This window comes from Melanostigma gelatinosum, assembly GCF_949748355.1.
Source record: "Melanostigma gelatinosum genome assembly, chromosome: 13".
Taxonomy (NCBI): Eukaryota; Metazoa; Chordata; class Actinopteri; order Perciformes; family Zoarcidae; genus Melanostigma; species Melanostigma gelatinosum.
The window spans coordinates 23,119,865-23,132,131 of NC_136646.1; the positions used below are offsets into that span (position 1 = coordinate 23,119,865).

Consider the following 12,267-nt stretch of genomic DNA (forward strand, 5'->3'; position numbering starts at 1 on the left):
TTTCTGCACATTACACCACGGGCAGTCCTGGATCTGAGGACGGCCTCATCAATTGAAGCTTTGAAGTGCCTGCTACCAACTCACCCTCTGAGCTCCGCTTTTGCTTCGATTCTGTAATTACTACACCACTGCCATTTCACTTTGCTGAGCTTTTTTAGGAAATCCAACTCTGTCTCTTTGCTTTGAAGCCCAAAGTGGTTTTAATGCAGGTATTTGCACTTGCCTGCGTCAAAGCTTCCACTGGGCTGAACAGTTCTACGCTTCGCTATTTAGCTTTTATTATATTTGATTTACATTACAACTGAACAGTGTGCATGTCAGAGGAGCGAGGAGTGATTGGACCTGGATCAGGCTTCATGTTGCTGAAACAGACTCATCAACACATGTTTGGTACCAGTTCTGCTGAGTGAATCGTTACCTGCTGGTCCACTCCCACTGCGTCCAGCCCGTCATACATGATGTTGACCCAGCCGTCCTTACAGGACAGCACAAACAACGACATCAGAGCCTGGATCGGAGACACAGAGAGGGAAGTCGAAACACAAGGATCTCACACCCAGAGACTAATGACAGTGCTGACACAGCATCTTGTGCAACGTTAGCGTCTCCTCCCCTAGAAGATGGATATCCAGTCCTGATAACTGAGTCAATATCAGAGTGAATACTACTGTTTACAATGTATAATAATTACACTTTCAATAAGTTGCAATAGAAGAAGACATATTCTGATGGCAGGTTTTATTAATCCACACCTGAATCAGGTTGTCAAAGTTGTACTTCCTGCGTATCCAGCGGTATTTGGCCTGGTGGCAGTCCGACTTGTTGGTGATGTTTTTCATGTCCAGACCTTCACAGTGGTAGAACTTCCCTTTGAACAGCTGGACAGTGAGAGAAAGAAAGGAGTCTGCGGGGCTATTTGCCATTCACACATTATCTCAATTGCACTGGAGCGCGCAGCTTTTTAAACATCCAACTATTAATGGCAGCAATAAAAGGACATTTCATAGAGCACATTGTTATCGAGTGCTCGGCTAACAGCTGGCCTGGGGTCCTGTTGTCCTTTTTCACATTTAACCCAATTGTCATTCTTTCAGAACACACTCTTAAGGAACAACTGCCTATTGGATATTCAAGACACTTCCAAATCCCGCCTCAAGCCACAATCACACACCCAGCTGCTCAACAAGATTGACATTTCAGCGGTTTTGTCCTCGAGCTCAGAGAGAGCAGTGTCATCAGTGCAGCGTGCGCGTTGGACCTCGAACTCGCTCATACATGTCCGTGTTCTCAAATTGTTCCGTGTTGAAGGCAAAGCACCGGTTTGTTCGTGTTACTGTGTGCGATCGCAAACTACCTGAACCCCCAAGATGCCGAAAACAATGAAGAAGGCGCAGCAGATCAGGACAATGTTCCCGATGGGTCTGAGAGAGGTGATGAGCGTCTCCACGACCAGCTTCAATCCCGGAGCTCGGCTGATCACCCTGGGAAACACACGCGTAAAGACACACAGACGTTTGTCAGTACCGGCGCATATAGTCCAGTCGCTACTGATGGGATGCTTCCTGTGTGTGCGGTGCTTGCAGTCAGACACACAAACCTTCACACACACACACACACACACCGTGTACCTCAGTGGGCGTAGTGTTCGTAGCAGGCGCAGCACTCGGAGGATGCCCAGGATCCTGTTTCCGCCGGTGTAAGCCAGAGAGACCAGAATATCGACCAGAGAGACAAACACCAACAAACCGTCCAGAACGTTCCAGCTGGACTGGAGGTAAGTCTGCTTCCCAAAGCAGAAACCGAGAGCTAGAACCTGGAGGAACCGTGATTACAACATCGCGTTAGCTTCAGGTTAGAGCTACCAGGAGTTACTGATGCAGAACTGCCAAAATGTTCAAATGTTTGCTCATCACAGACTACAAACTACAGCTGTTCACCACAATTAAGGAGACAGAAACAGTGGTGCTCACCTTCATGGCCATCTCTACCAGGAAGATCACAGTGAACACATAGTTGGACACACTCAGAAACACTCGCTCCTGCAGAAGAGAGTGAGATCAGTATAAAGACATGCAGTACAACATGTCGGGACCTTTCTATATTCACAGCAGCACATGTTCTCTTTGAATAGCACCAGCAACGGGTGAAATGAAGGCCGACTGCGCCGCAAAGCAAATAGCATCTCAGCGCTCCTGTGCTTTTGGTGCAAAATCTGATCCTTTTTTATGCAAATGAGGATAGACAGTCCAGAAAAATGATGAGTGTCTTCAGAGGCTTGCTGGTAACTGAAGCGCATGAGGAGCAATGACAATAGTGTCATGTACTATACATGAACAAACCCTCCTACCTGAGAAAAAACAAAAACAAGACTTAAATAATCAATGAAGTTACGCTGCCGTGCCTCATGAGTAAATGAACACTTATCGCCTCTGCTGCGGTGGGACCGCTGCGGGTATTCAATAAGCTCATATCTCATCTCAATGTCTGGAGAACGTTGTGGTGCAGAGGCGTACATATGGCCACAACGGCAGGGGAAGCTAAATGAGCCCGAGTCTGACCCGAATCGACCCGTCGGGTTTAGACGGGTCGCTTTTCCAAATTGCACTCAGTTGCAGAACTGTATTGGGCATGTCCGCTGTCATATCAACAGCACATTATCCTTTTAGGTTGCAAGTGATGCACACTTCATGACGCTACCAGCAGCCGCAATCCATTCTTTGTGTGTTCGCCCCTTCAGTCTGTTACTTTAAGACAGTAATGGATTGTGGGTAGGTTTTAAAGAGTTTCTATCTTTGTGTCTAGTTTGTCTGCTGACGTCAAATAGAGGAAGTTTCTATTGGCTCCTTTTTACATATGTTAGCACTTTGTAACCAGATGAAATCAGTGTGTGTGCGTGTGTGTGTGTGTGTGTGTGTGTGTGTGTGTGTGTGTGTGTGTGTGTGTGTGCGTGTGTGTGTGTGTGTGTGCGTGTGTGTGTGTGTGTGTGTGTGTGTGCGTGTGCGTGTAGGTGTGTGTGAGTGTGTGTGTGTGTGTGTGTGTGTGTGTGTGTGTGTGTGTGTGTGTGCGTGTGCGTGTAGGTGTGTGTGAGTGTGTCTCACCTTGCTGTGGAGCTGTATATCAGGTCTTTCCAGAGCAATGGTGATGCAGTTGAGGAAGATGAAAACCAGAACCACGTGGTCGAACAATTTGTGAGAGATCACACTTTGGCAGCACATACGGAATCTGAACACACACACACACACACACACGCACACACAGAGTCATCTGTCAAATGTCTCTGGCCGGTGAAAGCTATCGACCAAACAATTAGCGGTGAGAAAACAATAAAAAGGAGGAGATGTGAGAGAGGAGCAACCGAGATAATTAAGGCAATGAGAAGCAAAGAGGAAGAAAGATCTAAAACACAGATTGATGATGGAATGCTGCGTGTGAGACTCACTTGTTCTCTGGAGGGAACAGATACAGATTCCAGTCGTCGCGCTCTTTGCACCAGCGGGGCTTCATGTTCAGAAGCTCTTTCTTCAGCCAGCACCAGAAAGAGCTCTGCAGAGGTGAGAGGTCAGACGTCAGCATCATCCCCAACAGCAACAATCAAACACTTCAACATCATTTATGTTTTCAGAATTTGACTTATCAGCGGTGAAATCACGACTTCTATCACACCATCAACACCAAAGAGGCAGTTATCATTATCACATCGTTGGACCAGTCAAAGCCAAACACAGTAAATCTGATCCTGAAAACACGCAGAATCGTTCAGAATTCATGCAACTGTAATATACTTCCATACGTAGCTAAAATAGAAGTTGTAATCTAAATGTTCTGCATTCCCTTGTCATGCAGCAGCAGCCACGACAGCGAAAACAGTCGTTCCAAATGAGAAAATACAAGCGTTAGTGTGCTGGATGTACTCATTAAGAAAGCTGTTTCAGAACCGCTTGGATATTACACGCACAGCATGAAAGCCTCAGCTCTGGAGCGACTGCGTGTCCCAGAAGAGGAACCTTCACTGACCCCGTAGACATGTTGCACAGAACAAGGTTCTCAAAACATCAGTGAAATGTTGTGTAACTTCACAGTGAAAGAGCACTGCTGTAATACATATGAGGAATCGACCAATCAACAACTACACCATAAAAAGCATTATAAAACATGCATCGTTTCATTTGAGTTCCACAGTGTTGCTGACGTTAGCCCTTCCACATTTAAATCTGCCGGGGAACAATAAACAAGTGTTTTCTTGCATAAGTAGCGATGGAGATAACTGGACCATAACTCCCAACTTAGCGAGTCCGAAAGCTCAATAGAAAGTGTTGTGAAACTCATTAAAGTTTCCAATGAAACAAATAGAGGAAAGCTTGGACGCACAGCTTCTGTACTCCAGGATTCTAATTAAAAACAGCCCAGAGTCAAGCCTCTCAGCTTATTTGGCAGACTACCGCTTGTGTGAGTGTGTGAGTGTGTGTGCGTGTGTGTGAGTGTGTGTGAGTGTGAGTGCGTGTCTGTGTGTGTAAACTGGATGTAGAGAAGCTGCTGCTCGGATATCGTCGGAGCTGAAATATCCCATAATCCCTGACAGACACACGCAGAGCGCTGCATGCGTATGCACGCACACACACACACACACACACCGATGCGTACTCTTTGCACACGCTCGTGCAAACACACACACACCCGCACACGAATACGGCGATAGAGGATGTGCTTTAAGCCTCCCGTTTACAGTGAGCCCAGGGAGAGGCCTTTTGTTTCAGTGGATTTCATGGCTTTAGAAAGCCAATTTGGAGCCAATAAAAGCATCAACACTTTCACAACAGAGGTCAACCAAAACCATGGGGGGAGTGCTCCCACTTCACACACACACACACACACACACACACGCTCAACCACACTGGCTGTACACTCACACGTGGCTTTGTTCCCACTGAGAAAACAATTACTGCCCAAGCCAATCAATTACAGCACGACAATTAGCGTCCCACCAGGCCTTGCCGTGTGAAAGCGACACACACACATTATAATATCTCAAAGTAGAAGGGAGACAAAGACGACAAAGAAGAACTGAGTCAGGGGAGACAGACAGAAATGAAATATGTAAACAGAGTCGGAGAGGGCAGATGAAGAGATTAAGAATTTACACAAGAGAGCAAAACCACGGAGGTGCAAACTGCTCAGCAAACTTGTCACCATGCTGACAAAAACCAACATTTCTTGCTTTCTTGAATGTAACTGTCAAAGAGGCCGGCGTGTAAGTCAGCTGATGATAAATGCCAGGATGATATCACGCTGAGGACCTTTAAGAGCTGCTCAAAGACCTCCCTTTTCTAAATGTTGTTTTGAAAAGCCACGATAACGTACGTCATCATCCAACTCGTCTTCCGGCAAGGAGTCGTCTTTGGGGTCGGAGCTCACGTTGGGGTCATCGGTCAGGGTCCTGCCGTTACAGTCCCCGTACTCCGGTATTATGGAAGGGCAGAGAGTGGACGCCTGCAGCAGCTCCAAGGGCTCCGGCCGGAGTCGGTTGTTTCCCCCGGCCTCCCCCGCGCCCTCCCGACCATCTTCCTCCTCTCCTCCCTCCCCGGACAACAGGCTTTCCCTCTCCCCGCTGGCGTCTCGCCTTTTGAGGCTCGGCGCTCGTCCCAGACTGTTCCAGCTGGAGCGACGGCTTCCCCACGGGCGGGGAGGAAGAGGGGAGCGCCGGCCGGGACTCGAGAGGCTCTGGAGAGACAGGACACAAGGGTACGCATAGTGGGTGTGGCTGAGCAAGAGGCGCTGCCCTAACCCTAACCCTAACCCAATAAAAAAGTCAAAAGTAACACATTGCTCCTTCTCAGTCCTCTAAGCAGAATTTAGGAAGTTAAGATGTCCTTCATGGTGGTGGATCGGATTCATTTCCGGGGCATCTACATTTCTAACGACTAAATGCACGCTTGTGAGTGTTCGATGTAACTCACCTGAGAATGCTGGTCATAGGCTGAAGGGTCCATGGAGGTGGAGCTTCCGCGGCGAGACTCTGCACGGAGGCTTCCCGCATCGGAAAACCCCAGTCCCCCCTCGCCGTACTGAGGCGCCCCCTCCCTGTACATGAGCTCCTCTTCGAGGACAGACTCCGGCCCCAGAGAGCTCTTGGGAGTGGGCATGGGGGTGGCTGCCGTGCGCATGATTATGGGAGGAGCCATCGAGCCGCGCGGGTCAACGTGACCGTTGGCTGTCATCATGAGAGAGTACATCTTTAGCTCTGTGGAGGAAGAAAGGCATCATCACCACCATCTTGTATTCTTCCAGGTGTTTTGTCTGTCAGCTTGTAATTCAAAGCATTCATTGAACATACCAGTGTCCCTCAGCTGTTCTACCTTCTCGTCCTCCTCAAAGTTGTCAGATTTCTTCTCATCATCCGACTCCGACCGATTAGCATCACCCTATAACACACACACACACACACACACACACACATGCACACACACACAGAACCATACAATTCAGCATTTCATTTCTGTATGTTTTTGCTATGAGTTTACAATCATGGAGAGGATCGCAGGTGCTGTTCTTTAAACTCATTAAAGTGCATTCAGTGGCCAGAACATGTGGAGGAGAGGACGTAGCTCACATGATTCCAGAGTTGGATGAGGAAATACTGCTCTGAAAATGTCAGTGGGTGTGTTAGAATCTTCATTCTCACCCTCTTTAAAAGCAGCGGTGCCCGACATGAGAGTCCGAACCCGCAGACCTCAGACGGCTCCATTGGCAGTTAATTAAAAGCAACAGAAGGCCCTCAGACGCCATTCACACAGTGGTGGATGAGAGATGGTCATTAAGAAGACATTCATCTTAACTCTGTTCCCCTGGCATTAGCACCATCATTATAAGTCTTCTGGATATTCTTCTTCTTCTTTCAATTTGCAAAATGAAATATGTTTCATTTAATTAGACACTGAAATAAACTCTCTCTCTCTCTATATATATATATATATATATATATATATATATTAACCATATATACTGCAGTTGTTCTCACCTCAGCCTGGAAGCCTTCTACCAAGATGGCCACGAGTAAATTGAAGAGCACATAGTTGCCGAAAGTCATGAGAGCAACAAAGTAGAGAGCCGCCCATGGAGAGGTGGAGGCCATGCCGTTATACAACACCACATTCCAGTCCTCCTGGGTAAGAATCTATCGTTTGAACGAAACACAAAGCAAGGTTCACAGATGTGTCGTTAACAAAAGCAGTAAACAATAATAAAGGTCCACAGACACAAAGACAAAAGAGTCAAATGGAGCGATATCAGCCTATACAGCCCTTGTGGGTTTGATATACTTTATAAAACTCAGTATTTAGCTACTTATATTGCCATAATGCCGCAATGCTTCAACGTCATACACAAGGGTTTACCACAAAGTGTGCGTGTGTGTGTCTGCGTGCACCCGTGTCGAAATCAATGTGAGTGATGAAAACATCTAAAAGTAGGACGGCGTGCATGATGCAGCATGGAAGCTCGCTCCATCTCTGCCCACTCATTAAACGCTGTGGCAGGGAGGCAAGTCCCTGCGCGGATGTGTGTATGTACTTGTGCACGTGTGTGTGTGTGTGTGTGTGTGTGTGTGTATGTGTGCTGCGGCTACTCCCCAGAATACTACGGCAAGTATATAGCAAGCGTAACGCCTTCACATGACTGTCCGTTCTGGATAAAATGCCTTTTCAGCATCCTACACACACACACACACACGCACACACACACGCACACACACCAAAGTGAGACAGTCCACTGCATTCTGTGTTCCACCTTTCTGCTGACGCATCCAGTACAGAAAAGAGGACAATCTATCTGGAGCGATTGAACAATATCGCCACACAGGGAGAGAGAGAAATAGAAACGATAGGGAGAAAGGGATGGTGCATTAGCAGACTTTATCATTTCACAGCGTTTGACTAATGAGCACAACTTGCCAGTTGAATTTGGCACGCACGCACACACACACACACACACACACACACACACACACACCAAAAACTCGAGGCTCAGTTTGACATTTTGATTTGAGACGGCCAAAAAATACACATGGCCTGTGTTGCGATAAGAATACACAGGCTAACACACGACCCGGTTTACCCCGGACAGTACCGAGGATGTGATGCTACAGATGTTTTCTCCTTACTGTCCTACATGGGCTCTCTCTGAGCCAGTAAGGAGCGCGCTGGTCTGTCTCGCTGCAGAAATGTCTCTGCGAGTTCAAGGATGTCCACATAGCCAACTTGCGAAAAACATTCTTACAATCCGTCAGCTTTAACAATGTTATTTTTATGTGACGAGTACTAAGACATGAGAATAGCTGATAAACAGTCGCTCTTTGGATTAGAGCCAGCAGACCCTGCAGCACAGGAGCATGATGTCAAGTGAGAACTAACCTGGAATACAGTGACGATGGCCCAGAGCAGAGAGTCAAAGTTCTTGCGGTCGGGGATAGTGTCTCCGTTCTCCGTCTGGAGGCTGAATTTACAGCCGAACAGATGCATACCCAGTATACTGCGGAAGACAAGTAAATGCAGTCATCCTATGGGAGTTGTGATAATACAACGGGAGAATATAAGCATTGTGAAATAGTCGGATTGGGAAGATGGGTTTGTGTGCGTACCTGAAGGTGAAGATGAAAAGCATCAGCAGCATGCAGAACGTGGCCACGTTGTCCATGGTCTTCATCAGCACCACCAGTTGCCTCCTCAGGGCAGGCAGGAAGCGAACCAGCTTCAGAACCCGCAGCAGACGAAACGTCCGCAGGACTGACAACCCGCCGTCTGCTTGACCGATGATCTCCCACACACTGAGAACCGCACACACACATTTGTGTTAAAAGACTATTGGGCGACTTCAAATTTGGAAATTGTGTTTGGTCACTTCAGCCTAAGTTAACAATGTATGTGAGCATGAATTTGAAAAATAAAAATACCACAATAAGCTAATTATTATCTGTGCCAGGAGCATCATGCGATCGTCACATCGGCGTGTGTGCACCTCTGTGTCTGTAAAGGGCATAATGTCTTTGGTCTCCCGGTTATGGCTGCGTGCTCATGGACCGCTCAGGGTTGTGGTGACTCACACTTTCTCAAAACACCTTTTATTGCCCGTTTGGTGCTGCCATTGATCGCCCGCTGACTCCTCACACACCACTACTGACCTGCCCCCAGTTGGTATAGGGGCCACAAGTGACAACACAGCTGAGTGCTTTAGATCCGAGCTAATCTATCTGAAATCTACATTGACTGGCGTTTTGTTTTTGATGTCATATAGTGTCCTGAAGATTACCTGATGATCACAATGACGCTGTCGAAGATGTTGTATGGGTTCCTGATGTATCCAAACAGGCCAAAAGCCAGCAGCATGAAGCCCATCTCCAGCACGAACATGCTGGTGAAAACGATGTTGCTGATCTCCAACACATCAGTCAGCTCCTCGGGCTGGGGGGGGGGGGGGGGGGGGAGAGAAGGGGGAGACGAGGGAAAGAAAAGGGAAGAAAGAAGATGTCAGTTAATATCTCCACTCTATTATCCCTGAGCTGTAAATCCCACATACTGAGACATTATCAATCAACTTCAGAGCTGCAGTCCCGCCCAATCAATCAAAAAGGGACCGACCGCACCGATCCATCGCCGCTGATCTCCTCCACTTACCTCGTCAGTGATCCAGCAAGATGTAACTCCGGCCCGCTCATAAAGCATTTAGTCAAAGCTCTAATGGAAGACACAGCGATGCTGTGCTCTGGTGAACGCATCATGAGGCCGCTTCCTCAACGTGTCTTCATAGAAAGCTTTTGCTGGAGCCGCACCAGTGAACTGAATGTGCTGCTTTGGATTAGATGTCTTGACTTGGGTTCTATTTCCTTCACATGTCAACGTCCATCCGTCCTAAACTGAGACTTTTGGGCTATTTCAGGCATCTCACTGTGGCCCACCAGAGTTCATGTGGGTGTGTTTCTCACATGGACACATGAATCAAAGCATTACATGATCCAGCAAGTGTTTGTCTACAAGAATCAACAATAACTTATCGTTACAATGATTTCTTGTTTCTTCAAAGTTTCGTGCAGTCCTGATATTCACAAACAAACAATAATTACGATCCAGAGATGCCTGAATCACTCTAAATTATAGATTCATATACTCTATAGTGAGTCTCATGTAAAGCCCTTCAGCTTGTGATCCAGAATTATATGTTCATGTCACGCAGGGCAGTCTCGTTAAAACTAATTGTGATTCTTTTCATGTGGGGGAGCAACAAGCAACAGGATCAAAGCCCATTTTGTGTCCCGGCCCAGGGCGAATAAAATCAGGCAGACCACATTCTGGACTAATGGACACACTCGCAAGATGAATGTATGAGGTGCCAGCCACCACAGCGGAGCGCGGCTAACCTTCAGCCTGGGTTACTCTACGATCAGCAGCCTGCAGACACATCCAGCGATGGCTTTGTGTTCACGCTGTGCATTTAAACATGATGGATGGAGCTGGAATCAAGGAGACCAATGAGGGTTTCGCAACCACACAAGTCCATGATGTGAGTCTAAACATTCTCTTCATTATTCTGAATAAAAATAAAAGCATCCACATTTATGATTATGATTAAATGTGATATTTATGTTAATTCCTTCAAGTAGCACAATCACAAACGTACAACACTAAAAAATAAATCTACATTCTGGTTAAAAAGACAACTTTTACAACCAATACAACCCACTGATGCTTGTGCTGAGGTACCACAGAGGACCATGGTCACAGATAGAGGGCGCCACACTACACAGTGTGTGTGTGTGTGTGTGTGTGTGTGTGTGTGTCTGTGTGTGTGTGTGTCTGGGTCATGCCAACCTACTGAGCGATTCATTCCATCACAGCACTACTTTGATGGCAGTTGAAAGCTCACTGACGGCATGCACTGGCTTGCTGTATGTGGAGTCCACCTCCAGTGCAGTACAGGGTTGCGTAATCCAAAGCACACACATCTCTGTTTCTGGATTGTTTCTATTTTCGGCTGATGAGCGATTGAGTTAATTGGGACAGTCGTGAGGTTTGAAAAAGCAGAAACGCCTGTACAAAAACAAACTGAATGCCAGGGGACCAGAGAACCACTTCTGGTGTCCTGCATGGTGACGAAAACAACGCCAGTTGTCTTTCACTGACCAGCCAGCACATAAGACGTGGAAAGCACTCGAACAAAGCTTCAAAAGTCTCAGTCAGCGACTCTCTCTCAAGCTTACCTTAGAGCTCACCTATATTGTGCATTTCTTTATGTCTGTGTTCTTATAATACAACAACTTCAAGAAAAAGGTTACGTTCAGCATGCAGGCAAATGTGGTTTGTTTCTGACGTCCATGTTGATATTTGAATGGTGGCGTTACGTGTTTATCTTCTACACTTTGTCTATTTGTGTCTGTAGGTGTCTCCTGAATCCACCAAAGGTCAGCATTAGATAATGCCTCATTCGCATGTCTGAACATCAACATTTCAGAAAACTTGTAATTCAGAGAAGTAATCACACACACACACACACACACACACACACACACACACACACACACACACACACACACACACAGGCACATAAGTTTGTCTGGTGTCACACAAGGAGGATGATTACTGAGGGGAGGAGGAACTCTTACATAACACTGTGTGTGTGTGTGTGTGTGTGTGTGTGTGTGTGTGTGTGTGTGTGTGTGTGTGTGTGTGTGTGTGTGTTATTGGCCCAATAAGGCCATGGCTCTCCCAGTCGCTTCTTATGTTTATACCACAAAGATAGAAACACACACACACACACACACACACACACACACACACACACACACACACACACACACACACACACACACACACAGCCCCTGGAGAGGGTATTCGAGGAGAGGGAGGCAAGGAGAGACAAAGAAGGGAAAGGAGGGGCCGTGTGCATGCACAAGAATCTTCTCTTTGGCTTCGTATCCACTTGTGTTGTACTGCTGGGAATCTGAAAGGTTGTGTGCGTGTGTGCGCATTCACAATCAACTTGGGTGTAAAAACTCTGTGGGTGAACGTGTCCGCGCAACCGCACAAAGTAGTCAGAGTGTGTGACAGCGGAGCGAGGGAAGGGGCTGTATTATTAAGCCGATACGTCCCAGATGTTGGGTAAACTAGAACCATAATGCTGGAGTGTGAGAGAAGGAGGGAGCGAGTCTCCTCCCCCACTATACTCTCACACTCACACAACCAAATGCCAGTTTCACACACCAATGCCGAGTCTGACAGCCAA

The 12,267-nt window shown here is 47.0% G+C and overlaps 1 protein-coding gene across 1 annotated transcript in view; it reads right to left on the reverse strand.

The window, feature by feature from the left end:
• The window catches only part of cacna1ha (calcium channel, voltage-dependent, T type, alpha 1H subunit a), a gene marked incomplete at its 5' end in the record, with an annotated part of 80,408 nt that overhangs the window by 11,417 nt on the left and 56,724 nt on the right, over window positions 1-12,267 (reverse strand). The window contains 14 exons of the mRNA XM_079281626.1: window positions 419-508; window positions 753-878; window positions 1,355-1,481; window positions 1,629-1,813; window positions 1,971-2,039; window positions 3,099-3,222; window positions 3,440-3,543; window positions 5,359-5,718; window positions 5,955-6,238; window positions 6,332-6,419; window positions 7,016-7,171; window positions 8,406-8,523; window positions 8,633-8,818; window positions 9,301-9,452. Of these exons, the coding sequence (XP_079137752.1) occupies window positions 419-508; window positions 753-878; window positions 1,355-1,481; window positions 1,629-1,813; window positions 1,971-2,039; window positions 3,099-3,222; window positions 3,440-3,543; window positions 5,359-5,718; window positions 5,955-6,238; window positions 6,332-6,419; window positions 7,016-7,171; window positions 8,406-8,523; window positions 8,633-8,818; window positions 9,301-9,452 (2,169 nt within the window). The remainder of the gene's footprint in view (window positions 1-418; window positions 509-752; window positions 879-1,354; window positions 1,482-1,628; window positions 1,814-1,970; window positions 2,040-3,098; window positions 3,223-3,439; window positions 3,544-5,358; window positions 5,719-5,954; window positions 6,239-6,331; window positions 6,420-7,015; window positions 7,172-8,405; window positions 8,524-8,632; window positions 8,819-9,300; window positions 9,453-12,267) is intronic.